Raw genomic sequence first — 23,160 nt, 5'->3', positions numbered from 1 at the left:
CTTAACCTGAGGTACCATGCAATATCATCATCATCATCATCATCACCACTATTTCATCATTAATAGCAGCAACAATACCACCTTCCAGGTACTGGGCAAGTTAGTTGGCGGTGCTGGGGGGGGAGGTGGGGGAGGAGAGGACATCGGATTTCCTTGTTGCCGTGGAAGGGGATGTGGCCGAGACTCCCAAAACCTAGCTATTCGGGGAACCTCTTTCTCCTGTCATGTGTTTTGTTCCGTGGGTTGGACTAGATGACCCTTGGGTCCCTCCCAACTCTTAAGATTCTATGATTCTAAATGATCTGCTCTTGTGTGTTGATTAATACATATGTTCACCATCCTTGGGAATATCATTTGGGAAGGGGCGAAGCCGATGGCCCAGCACTGACTCCAGGACACGTGAATGGGGCGTTTGTTTTTTGGGGGGTGCCTGCTGGGCCCCCTCCTTTTAAGCTGGCCTCCCCTCCTGTTCCCTTCCGCCTGGGGAAAGAGGCATCTCTCTGTCTTCCTCCCATGTCCGGGATGACTTCTGCAGCCCTCGATCTGCAAGCGGTTTCACAGATGCTGGAATCTCCAGCAGCTGTGGGGTTGTTTTCGTTTCAGTTTGCTGCTGCTTTGTGTAACCTCCAGCAGAGCCGGCCGTCCCCTGTTTCCCTCCCCCCCCCCCAGCCTTGCAGGGTGGTGCTTTGCCAGCATCCAGCAGGCCTGGGGTTTTGGCTGGTTGGGTGCCTGCTGGCTACCCTGCTGCCCCTCTGCTAACACCGCTGACCCCGAGTGGCTTATGGCTCCTTAATGCCAGTGAGTCACGCCGGCCGCCCCTCTCGGCCAAGAGGATTTCTGAGGCTCTCGGCCTGTGGAAAAATCCAAGCAGCCCATCAGCTGGGGATGGAAACGGCCTGTCTGGTAAACCGATTGCGTCATCAGGCTTCCTGCATTGGCTCAGCATTCCCGCGCCTCACGCCAACTCTCAGAATCCGACCCTTTTTGTGCCAGTCCTTCTACATCAGTTGGGGGAACTGGTCCCAGCTGTTGCCTCATTTCCCCCTCCTGGTTTCTTGGGGTGGCATAATTACCAAGGAAGGTGGCATTTCGGAAGCAGTGTGGGAGGGGCAAGAATGCACACACCCTGCGGTCCAGAGACCCATACAGACACAACGGGCACCGCATGGATTCTTTTCCACCCGTCAGGAGCTTTCTGTGCTCCTCCGTCACGTCAAGGGAGCACGGGAAGTGGAAGCGGTCACTGAATACAGTGAGGTTCTCTGCTGAAAATACATCTGTTTAAGTTCCAAGGTTCTAGTCCTCTTGACAGCGGAGAATAATAATAATAACAAATTTTTATTTATATCCCGCCCTCCCCAGCCAAAGCTGGGCTCAGGGCGGCTAACAACAATAAAATAATACAACATTCTAAAATCATTTAATTATAAAATTAATTCAAATCAAATTGATGGCAACCATTGGGCTAGAGTTCTGTGAAGATTGCCAAAGGAGGGAGTGGCTTTCACCATATATAAAAAGATATTAAAACATTAAACGTTTTAAAAAGCTTCCCTCTACTGGGTTGCCTTCAGATGTCTTCTAAAGGTTGTATAGTTTCTTATCCCCTTGGTTCAGGGGTCACGTAACTCCATACCCTCCTAGGAAAATAGGGACGTCCTAAGGAAAAGCGGGATATTATGGGATCAAATCAGAAACCAGGATGGCTTCTGTAAGTAATAATAATAATAATAATAATAATAATAATAATAATAATTTATTTATATCCCGCCCTCCCCAGCCGAAGCCGGGCTCAGAGCGGCTAACAACAGTAAATTGGCAAAACATTCTAAAATCATTTCATTATAAAATCAGTTCAAATCAGATTAATGGCAACCATTGGGCTAGAGTTCTGTGGGGATTGCCAAAGGAGGGGGTCAGGCTGTGGAACAGCTCTGTCTTGCAGCCCCTGCGGAAAGATGTCAAGTCCCACAGGGCCCTAGTCTCTTGTGACAGAACATTCCACCAGATTGGGGCCACAGCCGAAAAAGCCCTGGCTCTGGTTGAGGCCAGCCTAACCTCTCTGTGGCCCAAGACCTCCAAGATGTTTTTGTTTGAAGACCGTAAGGTCCTCTGTGGGGCGTACCAGGAGAGGCGGTCCCGTAGGTACGAGGGTCCTAGGCTGTGAAGGGCTTTAAAGGTCAAAACCAGCACCTTAAACCTGATCCTGTACTCCACCGGGAGCCAGTGCAGCTGGTATAGCACCGGGTGAATGCTGGCCCTGGAAAATAGGGGCACTTGGAGGGTCTGGAATTTCTAGCAGGCAAGATTTGGGGGCTGACTTGGGAGCATGAGTAGATTAAAATTATGCAGGGGGGGGGAATCATTTGCATCATTTATACAAGCTGTTGAATTCATCTTTCTTTGGTACAGATACAGCCAGGTATCTGTTCCCATGAAGTCACCCAGGACATTTTGTTTTCTTCAATCTGTGGCTCAAGGATGGGCAACCTGTGGCTTTTCAGGGATTGACGGACTACGTCTCCCATCATCCTTGGCAGCTCTGAGCGGGGCTGATGGGAGTTGGAGTACAACACCACCTAGACCAGGGGTCAGCAAACTTTTTCAGCAGGGGACCAGTCCACTGTCCCTCAGACCTTGTGGGGGGCCAGACTATATTTTGGAGGAGAAAAATGAACAAATTCCTATGCCCCACAAATAACCCAGAGATGCATTTTAAATAAAAGGACACTTTCTACTCATGCAAAAACACTGATTCCTTGACTGTCCGCGGGCCGGATTGAGAAGGTGATTGGGCCGCATCCGGCCCCCAGGCCTTAGTTTGCCTACCATGACCTAGAAGGCAACAGGATCCTCACTTGCTGCTTTAAGCTTTTAATTCTCTCTCCGGTTCCGTCTCTCTGTTCTTAAACTGCTGCTTTATTTATTTATTTATTATCATTTATTGCATTTATGTCCTAGCTTAGACTGAGAGAGGCAGTGAGTGGCCCAAAGTCTTTATGGCCAACTAAGGAATTTGAACCCTGGTCTCTCCAAGTCCTGGTCCGACACTCTAACCACTATATTGCCCTAGCTTTCTTTTCCTCTCCCTCTTCATCAAAAGTTTCCCCTCCAGACATTCCTATTCCTGCCCACCTCCCAACCATTTGCTCCCACTAAGGAAACACCCTTAGCATGTTTTATTTGGTCAAATCCCTGGCCACTTTCAGCTGTTTGGGCGAATGCAAATTCACCATGATTCTCCACCCAGAGTATCTCACAGTGGTGTTGTCAGAAATCAGGTTGGAAGGAGGGATGTCTTGATCTCTGACTTCCTCCCCAGGTGGCTTCTCCACCCATTCGGCCACTGTCAAAGCCCCTTGGGGTCTGAACAGGCCAGAAACTGTGGTCCTTCAATTTTTTACAGTGAGAGATACATGTCATCATTGCTTGGAACTTTGGCCCCTGAAAGGCTGAGCCACAGAGGCAGCTGAATTCTGGGGTAGCTTTTAAACAGAGGGTGGAATGACGGATAGAATCTGTGTACAGTGGTAAAGGTAAAGGGACCCCTGACCATTAGGTCCAGTCGTGGCCGACTCTGGGGTTGCAGCGCTCATCTCGCTTTATTGGCCAAGGGAGCCGGTGTACAGCTTCCGGGTCATGTGGCTAGCATGACTAAGCCGCTTCTGGCAAACCAGAGCAGCGTACGGAAACGCCGTTTACCTTCCCACCGGAGTGGTACCTACTTATCTACTTGCACTTGACGTGCTTTCAAACTGCTAGGTTGGCAGGAGCAGGGACCGAGCAACGGGAGCTCACCCCATTGCGGGGATTCGAACCGCCGACCTTCTGATCAGCAAGTCCTAGGCTCTGTGGTTTAACCCAGAACGCCACCCGCATCCCACGTGTACAGTGGTACCTCGGGTTAAGTACTTAACACGTTTCGGATGTCCGTTCTTAACCTGAAACTGTTCTTAACCTGAAGCACCACTTTAGCTAATGGGGCCTCCCGCTGCCGCCCGAGCACAATTTCTGAACCATTGACAGGAGAAGGTGGGGGAGCCACCAACTCTGATGGTTTTAAGAGGCTTGGAGGGGTTCATGGACGAGGCAGCAATGCTTCTACGTGGGGCGGCCCTTGAGACTGACCCAGAAACTCCAGCGGGTGCAGAATGCTGCAGCGAGACTCTTTACGGGGTCTTCGCTGCAAGATCACATTCCCCCGGTGCTATACCAGCTGCACTGGCTCCCGGTGGAGTACAGGATCAGGTTTAAGGTGCTGGTTTTAACCTTTAAAGCCCTATACGGCCTAGGACCCTCGTACCTACGGGACCGCCTCTCCTGGTACGCTCCACAGAGAAACTTACGGTCTTCAAATAAAAACATCTTGAAGGTCCCAGGCCACAGAGAAGTTAGGCTGGCCTCAACTAGAGCCAGGGCTTTTTCGGCTGTGGCTCCGATCTGGTGGAACACTCTGTCACAAGAGACCAGGGCCCTGCGGGACTTGACATCTTTCCGCAGGGCCTGCAAGACAGAGCTGTTCCACCAGGCCTTTGGCCAGGGCGCAGCCTGACTCCCTCCCTCGGCAATCTTCACGGAGGTCTGGCCCAATGGTTGCCAGTGGCTTGAATTAATTTTATAATGAATGATTTTAGAGTGTTGTTTGTGCTGTACTTTTGTACTGTTTTATTGTTGTTAGCTGCCCTGAGCCCAGCTTCGGCTGGGGAGGGCGGGATATAAATAAAATTTATTATTATTATTATTATTATTATTATTATTATTATTCTGAATTCCAACCAGTTATTGGAAACCACAGGAAGGCGGAGCTGCAACAATGCTGCCAGATTTCTGCCTTTCTTTTGTCCTGCCAGAGATGTTTTGTTGGCATCTCTCAGAGACAGAAAGCTAGACTTTTTGATCCAATCTAGCAGCAGGATCAAGGTGTGCACGCCTTATTTCCCTAACTCCCCATCCAAAATAAGGCATGTGCAAATGGTCAAGCACTTCCAACACCTGCTGAAAATGTTTTTTTTATCTCCTGGCTGCTGCCGCCATCCTTTTATGAGATTCTAAGGATGCTTTTGAAGAGTCTACCTGACTCCTCTAGCGATTTTCATTGAGATGCCCACATAACCAGAAGCAAACAAATACTTTAACAAATCAAATAATAAACCCTAAATGTTAGGTCCGGGATTTTTTGCTCATTCAGGAGTCCTAGGACACGATCTCTGCTTCTCCAACCTGGAAATGCTCCAGATGTTTTTGACTATAGCTTTCACCAGGCAGGAGGTTGACAGGAGGTACAGGGCTGATCCACAGTGCACTTCCAAAGCACATGACACCCCCCCCAAAAAGAATCCTGGGAACTGCAATTTCCCCCTCGCAGACCAATTCCCCGCACCCTACAGTTCCCAGGATTGTTTGGGGGCAAGATACGTCTTTTGAATGTGCATTTGATGTGCCTTTCAATGTACGGTTCGGCTCTACCCGTAGTCCAGATGCTCTGAGGGATGCGTCGCTGGTGCAACCAGTGCGCGGACTCACCTCAGCTGCTTCTCCTGCCTCTCTCCACAGAGTTCGAAGCCAAAGCTGCAGACCACCTGCTCGGAGATCCAAGAAATCCGTCCCTGCACTCGCCTGGAGATGCCGGACCACGCAGACACCTTTGTCCTCAAGATGCTGAAGGTATCCTTATGCAGCCGCTGCACTTATGGGAGGGAGGGACACTTCAGGGGCAGCTGGAGGATGGATGGCGGCTAACAGATTGAGGTTCAGTCCTGACAAGACAGGGAGCAGACAGGTGTGGAGGACTACCTGGTCCTGAATGGGGTAACTGTGCCCCTGAAGGACCAGGTGTGCAGCCTGGGAGTCATTTTGGACTCACAGCTGTCCATGGAGGTGCAGGTCAATTCTGTGTCCAGGGCAGCTGTCTACCAGCTCCATCTGGTATGCAGGCTGAGACCCTACCTGCCCGCGGACTGTCTCACCAGAGTGGTGCATGCTCTAGTTATCTCCCGCTTGGACTATTGCAATGCGCTCTACGTGGGGCTACCTTTGAAGGTGACCTGGAAACTACAACTAATCCAGAATGGACAGCTATACAGTGACTGGGAGTGGCTGCCGAGACCACATAACACTGGTCTTGAAAGACCTACATTGGCTCCCAGTACGTTTCCGAGCACAATTCAAAGTGTTGGTGCTGACCTTTAAAGCCCTCAACAGCCTCGGCCCAGTATACCTGAAGGAGTGTCTCCACCCCCATCATTCTGCCCAGACACTGAGGTCCAGCACCGAGGGCCTTCTTGCAGTTTCCTCCCTGCAAGAAGTGAAGTTACAGGGAACCAGATAGAGGGCCTTCTCGGTAGTGGCACCCGCCCTGTGGAACGCCCTCCCACCAGATGTCAAAGAGAAAAACTATTATCTGACATTTAGAAGACATCTGAAGGCAGCCCTGTTTAGGGAGGTTCTTAATGACTGGTGTTTTAATGTATTTTTAATCTCCTGTTGGAAGCTACCCAGAGTGGCTTGGGAAACCCAGCCAGATGGGCTGGGTATAAGTAATTATTATTATTATTATTATTATTATTATTAATAATAATAATAATAATTTATTATTATTCCTGGGCAGTATATAACTCCTGTACTCTGAGATCTTCACTGGATGCCAGTTTGCTACTAGGCCAAGCTGAAGGTGTTACTGTTAGTATATATGCATACTGACATACATTTTATGAAATTAATTAAAGGGTGTGGATATCCAATGGGGTTTTAAAGACGATCTGAACCTAGACAGCATTGCCTCAGCATTATGAAGAACTCCCAGTATTTATCTTCTTTTTCTCTCCCCCTGCCACAGGTAAACACCTCCATGGATCTTGTATTTGAGGCTGGAGATGACCAGCAACTGCGTTCCTGGATGTGTGAAATTAAAGAGTGTCTCCATCGAGGGTGAGTTATTGCCCCACTACTCTCTGTGCCAGGGCTGTGTGATGCAATTCTCCAGGTGTTTGTTTTTTTAAAAAAGAGGATTTCTAGTCCCCATGGCTGGAAGATAAGCTTGAATGTGTACAGCGATTCCTTGTGGAATATCTGAAGCAAGGGAGGCATTGGGCTGCCTTGATTAGCAGATGCAGACTGAATTAGACACGACTATCTTTTCAAATGCAGGCTAAGATGGGGCCCACCTTTTCCTGGCGCAGATTTTCTTTCTCTCTTTATTGCGCGGTGCAGATCCAGGTTCCCATGCTCAGAGTCTCTCGCGTTGACTTTTGCTTCATGTATTGCAGGCCGTAATCCAGGCCCTAAAAAGTGGTTCCGGGGCTGGTCCTTGGTTGGTACCAATCGAGCTCTGGACAGAAGGGATTGGAAGACAGGGAAGTGCGTAGGAATGTCCCCCCCCACCCCCAGCACCTCATGAGCGTTAGAAACCTGCTTCTTTACATAAACAAAAGCCTGTCCTGAAACTTCCAACATTCAGCCTGACGGGTTGCCCTCAAATTCTAGAGTTATGAGTGAGAAAAACTTTAGTCTATCCACTTTCCCCATGCCAGGCATAATTTTATAAACTTCTATACTGTCTATAGTGTCTGAAGAAGTGTGCATGCACACGAAAGCTTATACCAAGAACTAACTTAGTTGGTCTTTAAGGTGCTACAGGAAGGAATTTTTTTATTTCGACTATGGCAGACCAACACGGCTACCCATCTGTATACTGTCTCCTGTTACTTACCTTTTCTCTAAAGCCCCAAACACGGCAGGATGGGAGATTCATACTATCTTCATCATTTTTATTGCCCCTTTTTATCTTTTTCCAACTCCACACTATCCTTTACTGGGTATTTCCTGTACTCTATAGCCTGGACTGACCTAGAGGTGCCCAGAGTAAGGATGGCTTCTGTGATGAAAATAGCCATACCTGAAAGAAAACGGTGTGGGACTACGTGTTCCTTGTGTACAACGATGCAGGAAAGCTGAAGAATTGGTTGAGGAATTCAATCTTGATCTATTTTATTTATTTTATTTATTATTTTATTATTTATTTAATTTATTGTTTTATTATTTATTTATTTATTTATTTAAATTTATTATTTATTATTTAATTTATATTATTTATTGTATTTTATTTTATTTATTATCGGTAGAGAAATACAATTTTTATTTCTGAACCTTTTCTTTTTAAACTTTCTCGGCCTTATGCCTCCAAATATTGGCTTTGAAGTGTGAGACTGATAAGTACTAAAATTTCTAAAGCTGGGAGAGGGGCCGAATGAGATTGCCAGCGACGGGGTATAAAAACACAAAAATACGTACCATCATAACAAATACAATATAGCACAATTTAAAAGGCCACAGATGGCTATCAGGTCTAAACCAGATGCATGCTCTAGTTATATCCCGCTTGGACTACTGCAATGCGCTCTATGTGGGGCTACCTTTGAAGGTGACTCGGAAACTACAACTAATCCAGAATGTGGAAGCCAGACGGTGACTGGGAGTGGCTGCCGAGACCATATAACACCGGTCTTGAAAGACCTACATTGGCTCCCAGTATGTTTCTGAGCACAATTCAAAGTGTTGGTGCTGACCTTTAAAGCCCTAAACGGCCTCGGCCCAGTATACCTGAAGGAGCGTCTCCACCCCCATCGTTCTACCCGGACACTGAGGTCCAGCGCCGAGGGCCTTCTGGCAGTTTCCTCCCTGCAAGAAGTGAGGTTACAGGGAACCAGGCAGAGGGCCGTCTAGGTAGTGGCGCCTGACTTGTGGAACTCCCTTCCACCAGATGTCAAAGAAATAAACCACTGTAAGACTTTTAGAAGACATCTGAAGGCAGCCCTGTTTAGGGAAGTTTTTAATGACTGATGTTTTAATGTATTTTTAATCTCTTGTTGGAAGCCGCCCAGAGTGGCTGGGGAAACCCAGCCGGATGGGCGGGGTACGAGTAATAAATTATTATTATTATTATTACTTGGACTGCAGAATCCATGTCCTTTCTGCACCTTGTCTTCTGCTTGGCTTGGGAAATTTGTTTTAAGCCCTGGAGTCCATAGGAAGCAAGAACTTCCTCTTGTGTACCTGGGGGTTTAAAGTCCTTCCCAAGTCAGTGTGTGGGATGCCCAGGTGGATGCAAGCCCAGTCTCTCTCTCACGCCTCTTGGAAAATGTACTACCTGTTTCTCGTGCCATTCTTTCAAAGACCTCCCACTTCCTCTTGGGGCTTCCTCTTACTGAAATCTGCCAGGGGCAAGAAGTGGTATTGTGATTTGCAGAGAGCCATACTGTGATTCCTTTCATTCACACACACACACACACACACACACACACACACACACACACCCTCCACCAAATTTCAGGCTCCTTTTTGGCCTTCTTGTAGCAGCAGTGCTGGGTGGCAGCTGAACTGCCTGTGTCCAAAACCAACCTGCCTGCTTTTCTCCAAAGTTCCATGCCCCTTTTTCGGAGTATAAAATGGCTACATTAACACTGGGTCTTTGGTCAGGGGGTAGCATAAATGTGCCAGCAAATCAGGTCCCAAACTTGTCACTAGTGCCAGGCCGCTTGGTAAGTGGGGGGTGGGGGTGGTGAAGACAACTTGGGTGACATCTCAGCATGTAATCTGTGTGTGCCCAGAGTTGTGCTGCACAAATCTCTTTCACACAAACACCTGTTTATGCACGAGGCAACTTAGACCTGTGTTCAGTGCAACATGTGAATAAGCCTGTAATGCCAACTGTTCTCTTCCTCCTGCAAAGGTTAATTTTCACGGCAGGAGTTCCCAAATTCTGGTCTGGGGATCACCAGTGGCCCGCAAGCTGCACAGTGTGTTTGAAGAATGGTGGGAGCAGCGCATGAAATAGTCACGTTGATTTTTAGTTGCATTTTTATTGCTGCTTCTGTTTCTTGCCTTGCATTTTATTATTTATCACAGTATTTTCTACTGCGTTCTACGGAATTAAAATGGGAATGCAATAAAATACAAAGTAATAAATAACAGGAGCAATGATGATAGCAATAATAATCCTACAACAGCATATTATGATTGCTACAAGCAGACAAATCATTAGGTGGTCAGCAATTTTCAAGTGATCTGTTTAGAAAGAAAGTTTTGTAACCAACTCCAGGTGTTGGTTGGGAGGGTTAAGGCTAGTTTTGGAGGCAGGTCGTTGGCAGGGGGGAACCCTGTGAATGGCCCCTGCCTTGGATTCAGGAGAAGGCTTAGCGTTGCAGTCCCAACCCCTTCTCAAGTCTGCCCCAAGTTCATGGCATCCTTTGCAGAGTGAGCAGGGCCACTAAATTTGGCCTCTTTGCTGGCCCTGCACCTCAGGCCTGGCAGGAGCACCAATTCTGAGGCCGTTTATTGATGGCTTTTGCAACATGGCTTCATTTGCCTGGGTGTTCCATGTATTTGCTGACCATGTTTCCTATAAAAACTATATTAAAAGTATTACGATTCGACAGTAGTAAGGATGCATGTGATCTCACCTGTGGAACCTCATATTGCAAAACCCATTTCCACTCCAACCCTTCTGACCAATGTGTTTTCCTTCAGCTTGCTTACAAAGGCATTCAAAAAAGTCTCTTTCCTTTAAAGTATAGTGCCAGCAAAGGGACGTGGGTGGCGCTGTGGGTTAAACTACAGAGCCTAGGACTTGCTGATCAGAAGGTCGGTGGTTCGAATCCCCTTGACGGGGTGAGCTCCCATTGCTCGGTCCCTGCTCCTGCCAACCTAGCAGTTCAAAAGCACGTCAAAGTACAAGTAGATAAATAGGTACCGCTCTGGCGGGGAGGTAAACGGCGTTTCCGTTCGCTGCTCTGGTTCACCAGAAGCGGCTTAATCATGCTGGCCACATGACCCAGAAGCTGTACGCCGGCTCCCTCAGCCAATAAAGCGAGATGAGCGCCGCAACCCCAGAGTCGGCCACGACTGGACTTAACGGTCAGGAGTCCCTTTACCTTTATAGTGCCAGCAGACTCACCACTGCCTTGTGCTGAGAAAACACAATATGGGTTTTTTCCTGGAATTTCAAGTTTTCTGGTCCTCGCCCCCATCAGGGAGCTCTTTCTTTTGCTTTTTTGCTTTTCTTTGCCTTATCTTTTGTTGCTGGCCTTGGGGGCAGGGACTTTATCTGTCCTGTTGGTGTCTCACAATCAGAAACATTCCCTCCTCTTTCAGGTCAGAAGGCGCCGACGTTGAGCTGATCTCGGACTCTCACTCGGAGGCTGTGACTGCAAGCCCCACAACCAGCAGCACGGACTCCCTGAACCAAGGTATTTGGGGCTCATCTGGGGCGAGGTCTGGGGTTGGAGGGGGGTCCTCTCCTATGCCTTTCAAGAAAAAAGTACCAAGAAACATCTGGTTGAGCAGTTCAGGCTCCTGGACGCTGGGGAATCAGCAGAAGAGAATTCCCCGATAATAACAAAGCTATCTATTTTTTGTTTTGTGTTGCTAATTCTCTGGCTCTGCAAACTGTAAGCACTTGTGTGTGGTGCAACACACTTTTACCATAGCTGCCTTGAGCTTTTCTGGGGGGAGAAATTGTTTAAAATGACAGCTGAGTCCTTCCTTCTCCCCTAGGGGCAATGCCACCCAGCCTCCCAGACCAGAACGGCCAGAAGACTGACCACTACCTGACGTCCTTCCCCTGGTTCCATGGCCCCATTTCTCGAGTCAAAGCCGCACAGCTGGTTCAGCACCAGGGCCTTGACGGACATGGGGTTTTCCTCATCCGACAGAGTGAAACCCGCAGGGGAGACTACGTCCTCACGTTCAACTTCCAAGGAAGAGCAAAGGTACAGCGTCTCTTGCTGAGGGGACTCCCTCTGCCACCAGTCAGTACGTTAGCAGGCAGGCTTTCATGGCCCAAAACTGGAGCACTGTTGAAATCCCGCTTGGACTTCATATCTAAATAGCTTTTTTTTTTAATGTCCAGGACACTTGCGATAAGGCAGCCACATTCAGGGGGGATGTATTCAAAGGAATTAGATAACTGGACCAAAAATATTCAAAGGCGCAGAGTTGGTTTTACTTAATCTTTACCCAGGGGACAATATAAATCTGAATTTTAAGCCTCTTATTGGCCAGCTTCTTGGAGGATGGGGCATTGACCACATGGTTGAGATGTCTGGCATTTAGTGTTGATGGAAAAATTAATCGCCAAACAAAAAATAGCAAGAGGAATGGAATGAAAAGATAATCTTTTGGTGGATTGGTATACTTTTATTATGTTCAGTGCGAGAGAGGAAAATGCAATTATAAAAGAGAGAGAAAAATGAGTTGGACTGCAACTCTCCTGGCCATGGCCATGCTGACTGGCGCTCATGGGATTTGTAGTCCAAGACACCAGGTTGGGGAAGATTAGGCAGTGGGGTTTCTCCCTGGCTCAGGTGATGGGATTTGCACACGCCCTTCTGATCCTTGCTGAAACTTTTACATGACCTGTATGAATTGGCTGCTGTTGCTGACATGTGTCTTCCTGCTTCCTTTACCTTGGCAGCACCTACGGCTCTCCCTAACCGAGAGGGGCCAGTGTCGTGTCCAGCACCTGCACTTTGCCTCCATTTTGGACATGTTGCACCACTTCCAGCGCTTCCCTATCCCCCTGGAGTGCGGAACGGCCTGCAACGTGCAGCTGTCCAGCTATGTAGTGGTTCTTCCACATGCACAAGGTAGGAGGCAGCTATGGCTGCCATTTAGTCTCTTCCGTGCATTGGGCCTTTTCCAACCACACTCGGCTTTAAGCAGGAAATAAGGAGCGGAGGCAGACAGACGGCTGGGAACAGAACTGGGGAACTTTCCTCTCTTCATCATGCTAAGGCTGCGATCACTGAACACTTAGTTTGTTAAGATTTTTACACCATGCTCTGTTTTCTGCCAACATCTATCAAGGTGAAAGGGCTGTTTTCTAGAATTCCTGCTGGAACAGCTTCAGCAGGCCTTGGAGAATTCTAAGGCTCTGTCCTTCTAGAATGAGGAAGGCAGCTGGCTTTGGACACTAGCGCTTGTGGTTTCCTTCCACTGTAATTTGGTGGGGGAAATCCCTTGCCATATCCTCCGCTCTCTTCCGCTTTCAATCACTCAGCTGGAAGGTGGAAGCCTCTGCCTGCTGAACTGAGCTGGAGAAGTGTGTGTTGTATAAAAAAACCCAACCCAAATCACATCACCAACGTATGATGCTTCTGCTTAGGTGCAAAGCAGGAATGTGTGTTGCTTAGGGGTGACATAGCCTATTCCTGCTTTGCTGATATAGGAATTGGAAACGGAAAAGAAGAAGGAAGCTCTTAAGCTCTTAGCACCACCAAGGAACACCTAGCTAGTTGCAGACATGGATGATCTCAAAGCAATCAGGTGCAGTAGTGTAAAAGTTAGCTAGTTCTTGGTTTCCTTTCTAGTCATGCCAGCAATGACTACTGTATGTCCATTCAGAGCTAGTAACTTTCAGAGTCTTGTCGAGAAGGGAGCAGAGTGCCTCACCTGCTATTTGGCTGCTTTCTGTGCTGCCCTTGCAGCTGTGGAGACATTGCAGCTTATCATGGTTCCTGGAAACATGGAACCAGGCCATTGTGCCTATCACCACTGTGGAGTTGTATGGAATGTCATATTTGGTGTTCTGTAAAGTGAACACCAAAGGGATGCGGGTGGCGCTGTGGTCTAAACCACAGAGCCTAGGGCTTGCCGATCGGAAGGTCGGCGGTTCCAATCCCCGCGACTGGGTGAGCTCCCGTTGTTTGGTCCCTGCTCCTGCCCACCTAGCAGTCTGAAAGCACATCAAGTGCAAGTAGATAAATAGGTACCGCTCCGGCGGGAAGGTAAACGGCATTTCCATGTGCTGCTCTGGTTCGCCACAAGCGGCTTATTCATGCTGGCCACATGACCCGGAAGCTGTACGGCGGCTCCCTCAGCCAGTAAAGCGAGATGAGCACGCAACTCCAGAGTTGTCCACAACTGGACCTAACGGTCAGGGATACCTTTACCTTTAAAGTAAACACAAGATTCTAGTCCTTACAGCTAACGGTACTTTTTTAAGAGTCGGTGGGTCGTGCCTCCTCAAATATCAGAAATGAATTGACACTGCCTTACATTTTCAATGGCTGAGGATGTGGTCAGGTGCCCCATATTAGAAACTCGCCCTAGCGAGACTGAAAAAAAAAAGTGCATATAGTTCTATAAACATCTGCCAAGTTGCATCTTACTCGCCTTTTTAATTTAGAGAAAAGGCATAAGAGGCGACACGATAGAAGTGATAAAATTAATAGTTTTAGCACTAGAACTTACGGACATCCAGTGAAGCTGTATGTTGGAAGATTCATGACAAGGAAAAGGAAGGATGGGAGGCAGTGATAGCCACGATCTTGGATGCCTTTAAAATAGGACTGGACCATTTCATGGAGGGCTATCAATGGCTCCTTGCCATGATGGCTATGCTCTGCCTCCACAGTTGGCGACAGTAAAGCCACAGGAAGGGAAAGGGCTCGGGTGCTCGGGTCCTGCTTGTGGGCTGAGGCATCTGGTTAGCCACTATAAAACCAAAATGCTGGACTAGATGGGCCATTGGCCAGATCAGCCTCTTGTGATGCTCTTATTTGTTTGCGTAATCTCTACAGAGTGCAGAATTTGGCTTGCCTGTTTTAGCATGCGGTTCATGCCGCCCCGTCTGTGGAAGGTCATATTCCCTTATGTCAGCATATTTTTAGGATATTCAGTATAACTTCCCCTCATTTCTCTTCCTCCCAATGCAGGCTCCAGCAGCACAGTCCCACTCTCCCCGTCTGTCCACCGCTGCCACCCGGAATTCAGCCTTGTCCAGCTGTCCCCTTCCAGCTGCCCGCGGATCCACCTGGCCGACAACCTCCGACAGAGCTCCTCAGTGGAGCAGATATTCCACCTGGTGCCCCCTCCAGAAGAGCTGGCCAGCGGCCTGTGGCCCAGCAGCCACCTGACCAGCCCACCCACCACCCCTGCAACGCGCCAGTGGGACAATGATTACGAGATGGACTCACAAGGCAGGTCCCACCTGCGGGCGGTTAACAACCAGTATACATCCCTCTGACACAGCAGGATGGGGCAACAGCCTGCTTTTGCACAAGACTCTGGATAAATGTTTCAGAAAGCCACGGAAAAGACTTATTCCTCTTGGCTGCAGGCTCGTGCTGGGGCGAGGCAGCTGGGTACACTTGCCCCAAGCCTTGGAGGGCTAAGATGGCAGTGGGAGGGCGGTGTACCAGGGACCGGCTGCTTTTTTGTTTGAGTTTATAACTTTATTCTAACAAGACTCTGCCCCAGGCCTCAGGAAACCTCTGCACATGCCTGCTTGGCTGTGTTGGTTTGTAAGATAGATTGATAACTCACTCCACTATGGATGTGACCCTTCGATTCGGCTTATTAAATGGCCTCTCTGTTAAGTTTTTTCACTCAATCCTCTCATCGGTTTTGCACATGGCTCTTCCTTTGCTTTAGGCTCCTAGCTTATTTTTGTTGCTACCGGTACATACAATATTTTTTGGTCTCTGTAACGATGTTCCTCCACTTGAGGAAAAGGGAAAATGTGTGGGCAGTAGAAGAAAAACCCCAGATCCAACTAGACTCAAGTAATTGATCTGATTTCCTCTTTCCATCACCTGCCTCTCGTTTTGTTGCTGAATGAAGGCAATTGAGCTCTCTTTAGCTGAGCTAATTTCTTGGCTCCCTTGGCAACTAAGGAAATCCGTGTTTTGTTTTTTAAAACTTAAGCTCCTTCCAAGTAGGGTAATACAAACAGAACTAGGTGGTTGTTGGAAGTGCAGGCAAGAGGGACAACCATGGCAGAAGGCCATCGCCGCTACCCCTGTGCACAATTTTTGGCCTTAAATATCTAAACACTCAGATCCATCAGCCTCCATGCAGGCCTAAAACGATGCAAATGCACCACAAGTAAGACAGAGTCAACTGTTGTGGCTTCCCAGCAAGGAGCAGAAGGTGTTCCTGTCTTGAGTAGGCAGAGGAAGATCACACTTGTGGAGTGGATGAAAGTTCCTTTTAACAATCCCATCACTGTCCCTCATCTAGCCTAACATTGTGTACTCCAGATTGGCATAGCCTCTTGAGAGCCTCACCCATACCTGTGGTCCTTTAACTGGCTAATGGCAGAGATTGAGCCTTAGGACTCCCGCATGCATGCTACAACTGGGCTATGCCTCCCCACCTTAAACGAGAAGCGCCATCATTCCTGGCAACAGAGATCTCCTTTCAACATCAGCTAGAGACACAGCAAGGGAAGGGTCAGGGAATAGCCTACAATTAATGAATTGGATGCTCATGAGCAAGTCAAAAGGAACTGAACCTACTAGGAAGCAGCTGGTCAGCTCGACTGGTCTGCTTGGTTTGGTATTATCTCATTGGACCAGCTCTTCCAAAGACTCACGCAGAGAGGTTTTCCCTGTTACGACATGGGACATTCCATCACTGAGCTATGAAATTATATGTTTTGAGGTTAAGATGACCTAGCCTCAAATAGCTGCTTCCTTCCAACCAACCATTCCAGTGGGAAAAGGGGTCATTTTGCATCTCTGCCTTGCCCCATAGGGCTACTCTGGCCTTAAAACTACCGGTAGTTGCTTAGCATCCCTAGTTCAAGCCCAACCGTGCAGCACAGAATTACTCAAAACAACCAATAGCTTCTGATCCATTTCCAAATCTGACTTCTTTGCGAACGCCACACCAACCTTACGAGGGTTACAGGCAAAATAAAAAAAATCCTTCCAGTAGCACCTTTAAGACCAACTAAGTTAGTTCTTGGTATGAGCTTTCGTGTGCAAGCACACTTCTTCAGATACACTGAAACAGAAGTTGCCAGATCCTTCTATATAGTGAGAAGGTGGGGAGGGGTATTACTCAGAAGGGTGGTGGGAATGGGAGATTGGCAGATAGCTGAGATGAGCCTGCTGACGACTCTTAACGACTGTAATAGGTCTTACAGGAAAAGGTAAGGGGTGAGAAGGTGAGAAATGGCTTAGTCATGTATAATGGGATAAGAATCCAATGTCTTTGTTCAAACCAGGTCTCTCCATGGTTTTAAGTTTGGTAATGAGGGTTACAGGGATTTTTTTTTTCCCTCTAAAAAAAAATCCACAGCAGCTGCCTTTAAGCAGTTTCAAAAATGCTTAAAATGCTTTTGAGAGTAATTTTAACAGCATAATTCTTAGAGGAAGTCTAAGAACCTCAGTGAGGTTAAGACACACATTTATCATGCATTAACTTTAGGAGCACAATGAAAACGACGCAGCGCTGAATTTGCTCTTTTCCAGCATCCTCAAAGCCACAAACACCAGAGTTGGGGGGAACCTCTCCAAAAAGCAGAAAGCCTGGTCTAAGAGCATATTAGCACCAAGGGTATCTGCTCTTGATATAGAATGGAAATAGCTTTAAAAATGTACCCCAAACCAGCAGAGAGAAGGAAATTTTTAAAAAAATATATATGGGAGAGGCCCTTACCATCTTTCCCCTGCTGTGTGTGCAAAATCTAACAATTATTCTCTTTGGCCGAGGTGGTGTTCTGATTCTGGGGGGCATAGGGATGGTAGCATGTATCAGAAAACAAACATGGGTAATGGCAAAGCATATACAGTATAGTCAAGTTAACATCATTGTCCACAGTCTAGCAAATTGTTATTCAAAATGATGGCTGTGTATCCAAAGATAGTAGAGGTTTGTTGTTGGTTTTTAAAAATGCTTTTCCCTCTTTGCGCTGTTGCCCACACAAGCTAACCTCTTACAGATTTAAGCATGGGACCCATGTGCCCGCTGGACGGTAAAAGGGCCTATGATTAGCTAGCATTTCATCACACTAATGCCTTGTGCTGGAATGACCTTTGCTGAAAGTTTGTTCAAAGCAGGAGTCCAAAAACATCTGAAGGACCACAGGTTGCTCCCCCCTCGCCCCGGTTTCAGCCCATTTTTGAGTTCTCCTAAGGAACTTGCTCTGATCTTTCTTACCTAGTAAACCTAAATGCTCCAAACCACATAACCGATAGTAGAGCAGTAGCGAGGTCCCTGCCTAGATATTAAGTGCCTTTTTCCTATCACCAGCAGTGCTTGGCGGCTCATGCAAATAAATTTCTTTCTCCATCCCCTGACCATCACCATCAGAGATCCTGCTTGTTTGCTCAGAACATCAATCAGGGCTCAAAGCCTTCTGGGACGTTACAATTTCTGATACAAGTGCAGGTGTTCATTGAGGGCAGGGTTTTCAGAGGCTGGGGGCAAACCTGCATTCAGGCTCAGAATTGCCCTGCAGGTGGCATCCTCCAAAGGGGCTCAACATGCAGTGTAAAATTAGTTTACCTGGGTCCAGCTGCATCCTCACATTTGTGCCAGTCGTCCTTCAAGATCGTCACACAAAAGGAGATGGACAGCAGGATGGCAAAGCCCCAAGGCTGACTAGCACCCGGCCATGAACAGTTTACTTGACGTCATCTCTGTGAGCTGTAGGTATAAGCTCCCCACACTGTGGTTTCCAAATTTTAAAATCTTAACAGATTAGTCTCTATCAACAGCAGCAAATGAATGAGCTCCACAGCTTGCTATTTATTTTTTTTAAAAAAAACCAAATAGGCATTTAAAGAAAAAAACTGAGTGTTCTTGTTCTCCACCTTTCTACTCTTGTATAGTATAATTTTTCTATATATTGTTTCTGTATGTACTGTACATGTAACTTATTCTTTAATACAGCTAAAAAATACATACAGATCTGCCCCTGCAGTAAAATAAAACTGTTTTTAGAAATTTTCAGTGGTTGGTTCCGTGGTCATTTCTTTTTCCTTCCACCCCCCTCTCTCTATGGAGCCATCCTTACAGAATCTTCTTTTTAAATCACCTGATAAGATACTTGAAAATGGGAATAACCAGTGTGGTGCCCTCCAGATAACAGGATCAACCATGTGGGTTGCTGTGAATTGGGAGCCCATCAACTTTTGAAGGGCACCACCTTGGTTTCTCCGGCTTTCAAGCTGAAATCAGTCACACTTCTTGGAACGGGGAAGAACTGCCTGGAGGACGCAAGTCTTAGATCCTGTGAGCACAGAACATAAGGAAGAGTTTCCATTAATCACACACACCTCCCACTTCAGGCATTCCTGAGCCCAAATTACGTTGTGATGATGAGTCACTAGCTCAGGAAGCCGTTGGTAGAAGAGTGCAGCATGAGCTTTTCTTAAGCTATGAGCCCAAGCAGCCGTGAAGCTTCCATGCCAGAGGCATCTCCCTCTGATACATAGAGGAATAAACAACTTAGGGTGTGGAGGACTGTTGCATTCAGCTCCTGGTTACTGCTGGACAGAGTATGGTAAAGAGTTAGGTCTTCAGGCTAATCCAGCAGTACCAACTCCTAAGTGAAAGTAAGTTTATATCCGGGCTGCATTCCGTTCTGGGCAACCTTCCCAGGTCCACATGGGTGGGTGAAGCAAAGCAGGCAAATTTCCCCATTTGCAGACTATGCCCCTTTCCATACACACGCCTCAATATCCTTCTTCCAAACAAGCAAGAGGCGTCATCAGAGTTCAAGGGTACATTCCAGGCAGTCCAAAACACATGGGGGGTGAAGCAGGGCCAGTGAGGAGTGTGGCCTGTGGAGAGTCCCAAAGACCCAATCTGGAGGGCCACATTTGGCCACCATGCCTAAGATTCCCTGTTTCTGGTTAAGATTGTGAAAATCGGCATTGGCTCAACTGCTTCCAATGCAGCCTTCCCCAACCAGGTGCCCTCCAGATGTTGTTGGGAACACAATTCCCATTCGTCTCTAACCATGCTGGCTAGGGAATGAGTCCAAAACACTCACAGGACACTAGGTTGGAGAAGGCTTAATACTTTAATGGCCTGAAGCACCACCATCCCTTCATCTGCCAGAACACATTTGTTGGCCCAAGTCACACATTTATACAGCAGCCACCCTTTAAGACAGATGTTTTTCAGTTTTTCCTCTTTTGGTCCCCTGTCCAAAGGCCTCTCTGCCTATCTTATGCACCAGTGAACTGCTAAACCAGAAAATAGGTAAAGGAAACAAGGTGAAGCATACAGATTCCAGAAGAAAAAGGTCAGTTTTTAAAACTTTTTTTATTTTTAATTTTTTTTAAAGTTTTTATTTTATATTATCTACAAAGTAAAAGTTTCCTCTTAACTTAAAAGTTACACCGCTGCCTTGCGACGGCGGCTTTCCCCCATCATCAAACATGATTTTATAAATAATAAATCCATATCTGCTTGACGATTAGAACTTGCTTTTTTTCAAACCTCTTTCAAGTTTAGTTAGAAGTAAAAGGTATTGATTTTCTTTTTATGTTCATTTAATTTCTTTTTTTTTTTAGTGAGAATAGCAGCAAGAATCACTCTCGTTACGTCTTTCTCTAGCTGATGAATTTGTGACTTTGAAGGGTTGCTTTAAAAAATAAATAGTTTTTTTCCAGTTTTATCTGCAAGCGGAAATGGGGCAGGGCTTTTTTTTTGTTTTCCTTTTTTGACACAACACATGGAATTATGGAATCGTCCCACAAGGGCTCTACATGCCTTTTGTTTCAGTCCGAATTTCTCCCACTGCAAAGTGAACTGTTAGCATTCCTATTGGATGTTACAAGGTTGTTTTTTTTCCTCTTAGAAACAAAAATAAAGTGAAATACTAGATTTTGTTTTGATTTCTGTTTTTGTTTCTGTGCTTCCAAGTTGGTAGAAGCAGGAGAAGGAAGGTATTTGGCCTAAAAAAAAAACAAAAGAAAGAAACGAAGAGGGATCCAGCCTCACAGTTACTCCAGGTCAGCTTTACAACTGCTGTTGATGGTGGGTTTGTACTGGAAGAGAGAGAGAGAAGAATGAGTTGAGACATGAGATCCTACCAAGGGCATTTTAAAAAGCAGGTCAGCTACTACAAGAGATGTCTCTCTCAGATAAAACACTTCCGTGCCCTTTATCCACCTGCAACACATATTCTTGCTCATGGGCCAGGGTGGCAGGAGTGGGGAAGAGGAACGGAAAACATGACACGTGGAAAACCCGGTGGCAGGTGCTTTTAAAAAACGTGGCGTGAGCACAGTGAAGGCTTTCTTAATAAGCATGAGCATGAATGGGTTTTGGAGCATGACGGCTGGTCTGCCAAGGGCGAAGTGCAGGCAGCAACACCAAGGCTGCCATTTAAGGTGCTGGGAGAGGAAAGGCCAGGAGGTGGGAGGACTCACAACACAGCTGGGTGTACCCATGAAGCCAGGGTAGGGAACCTGTGGTCCTCCAGAGGCCCCTTGAACTACCAGTCCCCTGGCCCCTCATTCCTGGCTACCCTGGCTGGGGCTGATGCAGTCCAATGACATATGGAGGTCACAGGATCCTCACTCTGAAATAAAACTATCGAAGGCTTTTCACCAAAGCCAGACTAAACGTCTTTCCTTCTGCAGTGTTGGATGGGGGGTTGAGAGGAGTTCCCTACCAGGACAGACTTTGCTCGTGTGCTCAAGACATCGATTCCATAAAACATATTTTGTTGCACTGTGCAAAATATGAGCAAGCCAGGGCTGAACTGATATTACCCTTGCTGGTACCTTTCCCGGGAAAATCAGAGGCTCACTATGTCAGGTTCCTATTGGAAGACCGGACAAATGCTAGAACATTAGCAGTGGCAAAGTTTTTATCGGTGGTTGCACCGATAATGATCCCTATATTCTGAGCAAAATCCTTGTTTAACCTGGAGATAGGCTGTATGAATTGTGTATTGCTTTGTAACAATTTGTTGGGTCTCTGGACCGTAATAAAGATTGATGATGATGATTGGAAATAAAGACTGCTCCTGAAGGGAGTAACGATTCAGTTGTGGGGGGAGAGGGCATTTTAAGAGCATTTGTTGTGCCTGTTCTGTGCTCCCCCTCTCTGCGCTCCCAAGCCCAGGCTCAACATCACACAACCTTCATCTTCTCTCCCTTATCCCCCCTCCTGGGACCTGCGGCGGCTCCCAAGCACACACTCCGCTCACCTGAAGGGTGCGTCATGTAGGGGAAGTGTGTCGCTGTTGAAACTGGAATGTGCTGTAGTGCACTTTGCGCAATGGCGGCTTGGGCCCCGCCGGGTGGTGGCTGGGTTGTCATGAGCATCATTGGAGCATGGGCAGTTGGGTGAGAAGGAGCCATCCCCGACTGCACATGGGCCTGAAATAAATTGAAATTGAAATACTTTATTGTCACTTGTACAACTTGTATACAGTGAGATTACATGAGCACCCCCCACTCAGCTCTCTTAGTCTTAATTCCCCTCGTTTACTGACGCACACCCACCAAACCCAAAAGTCAGTTGCCCTGTTGTTATCTTTTCATTCAGCAGCCTAACAGCCCACGGATAGAAGCTGTTCTTTACCCTGTTGGTGCGACTAATCATGCTTCTATATCTTCTGCCCGAGGGCAGGAAGAAGAAAAAGAAGAAGAAGAAGAGGAGTTTGGATTTGATATCCCGCCTTTCACTCCCCTTCAGGAGTCTCAAAGCGGCTAACATTCTCCTTTCCCTTCCTCCCCCACAACACACACTCTGTGAGGTGAGTGGGGCTGAGAGACTTCAAAGAAGTGTGACTGGCCCAAGGTCACCCAGCAGCTGCATGTGGAGGAGCGGAGACGCGAACCCGGTTCCCCAGATTAGGAGACTGCCGCTCTTAACCACTACACCACACTGGCTCAAGAAAGGAGATCAAGAAAGTGCCGGCCAGGGTGTGAATCATGCCTGAGAATTTTCCTCACTCTCCTGAGGCAACGTTCTTCTGCAATGCCATCCAGCGGATTCATGGAACAGCCCATAATATCTTGTGCAGTATTCACCACCCTCTGTAGGCACTTCCTATCAGTTGATGTCAAACCAGCTCTTTAGTAGCAAGGCTACAAAGGGGAGGGGCGCCCACAGACAGCACCACAGGAATCCCAGAGATGGCACTAAAAGTGGGTTTGTTTCAGCAGGAGAGGGGGGAGGCCGGGACCCCACCGAACTCAGGCTATAGTTGCAAGGCTGAGGTCCAGCGCCGAGGGCCTTCTGGCGGTTCCCTCGCTGCGAGAAGCCAAGTTACAGGGAACCAGGCCGAGGACCTTCTCGGTAGTGGCACCCGCCCTGTGGAACACCCTCCCACCAGATGTCAAAGAGAAAAATAACTACCAAACTTTTAGAAGACATCTGAAGGCAGCCCTCTTTAGAGAAGCTTTT

The 23,160-nt window shown here is 47.3% G+C and overlaps 2 protein-coding genes across 11 annotated transcripts in view; one reads left to right on the top strand and one right to left on the bottom strand.

The window, feature by feature from the left end:
• The window catches only part of SH2B3 (SH2B adaptor protein 3), a 78,595-nt gene extending 59,857 nt beyond the window's left edge, over positions 1 to 18,738 (top strand). For both annotated transcript variants that reach the window (XM_081017345.1, XM_081017346.1), the window contains exons 3-9: positions 5,554 to 5,664; positions 6,836 to 6,927; positions 11,149 to 11,243; positions 11,551 to 11,765; positions 12,470 to 12,641; positions 14,712 to 16,689; positions 17,048 to 18,738. In XM_081017345.1, coding sequence (XP_080873471.1) covers positions 5,554 to 5,664; positions 6,836 to 6,927; positions 11,149 to 11,243; positions 11,551 to 11,765; positions 12,470 to 12,641; positions 14,712 to 15,022 — 996 coding nt within the window. In that variant the 3' untranslated portion in view covers positions 15,023 to 16,689; positions 17,048 to 18,738. The remainder of the gene's footprint in view (positions 1 to 5,553; positions 5,665 to 6,835; positions 6,928 to 11,148; positions 11,244 to 11,550; positions 11,766 to 12,469; positions 12,642 to 14,711; positions 16,690 to 17,047) is intronic.
• Positions 18,739 to 20,039: 1,301 nt separating this feature from the next.
• Positions 20,040 to 23,160, bottom strand: part of ATXN2 (ataxin 2) — a 62,551-nt gene continuing 59,430 nt past the window's right edge. For all 9 annotated transcript variants that reach the window (XM_081017295.1, XM_081017299.1, XM_081017296.1 and 6 more), the window contains 2 exons: positions 21,956 to 22,127; positions 20,040 to 20,786 (listed from right to left, as the gene is read on the bottom strand). In XM_081017295.1, the coding sequence (XP_080873421.1) occupies positions 20,758 to 20,786; positions 21,956 to 22,127 (201 nt within the window). In that variant the 3' untranslated portion in view covers positions 20,040 to 20,757. The remainder of the gene's footprint in view (positions 20,787 to 21,955; positions 22,128 to 23,160) is intronic.

Source organism: Podarcis pityusensis (assembly GCF_964106645.2).
Source record: "Podarcis pityusensis genome assembly, chromosome: 8".
In the NCBI taxonomy this organism is placed as follows: domain Eukaryota; kingdom Metazoa; phylum Chordata; class Lepidosauria; order Squamata; family Lacertidae; genus Podarcis; species Podarcis pityusensis.
Note: the sequence above shows the minus strand (reverse complement) of the source record. Positions and strands in the feature narration are given on the sequence as shown.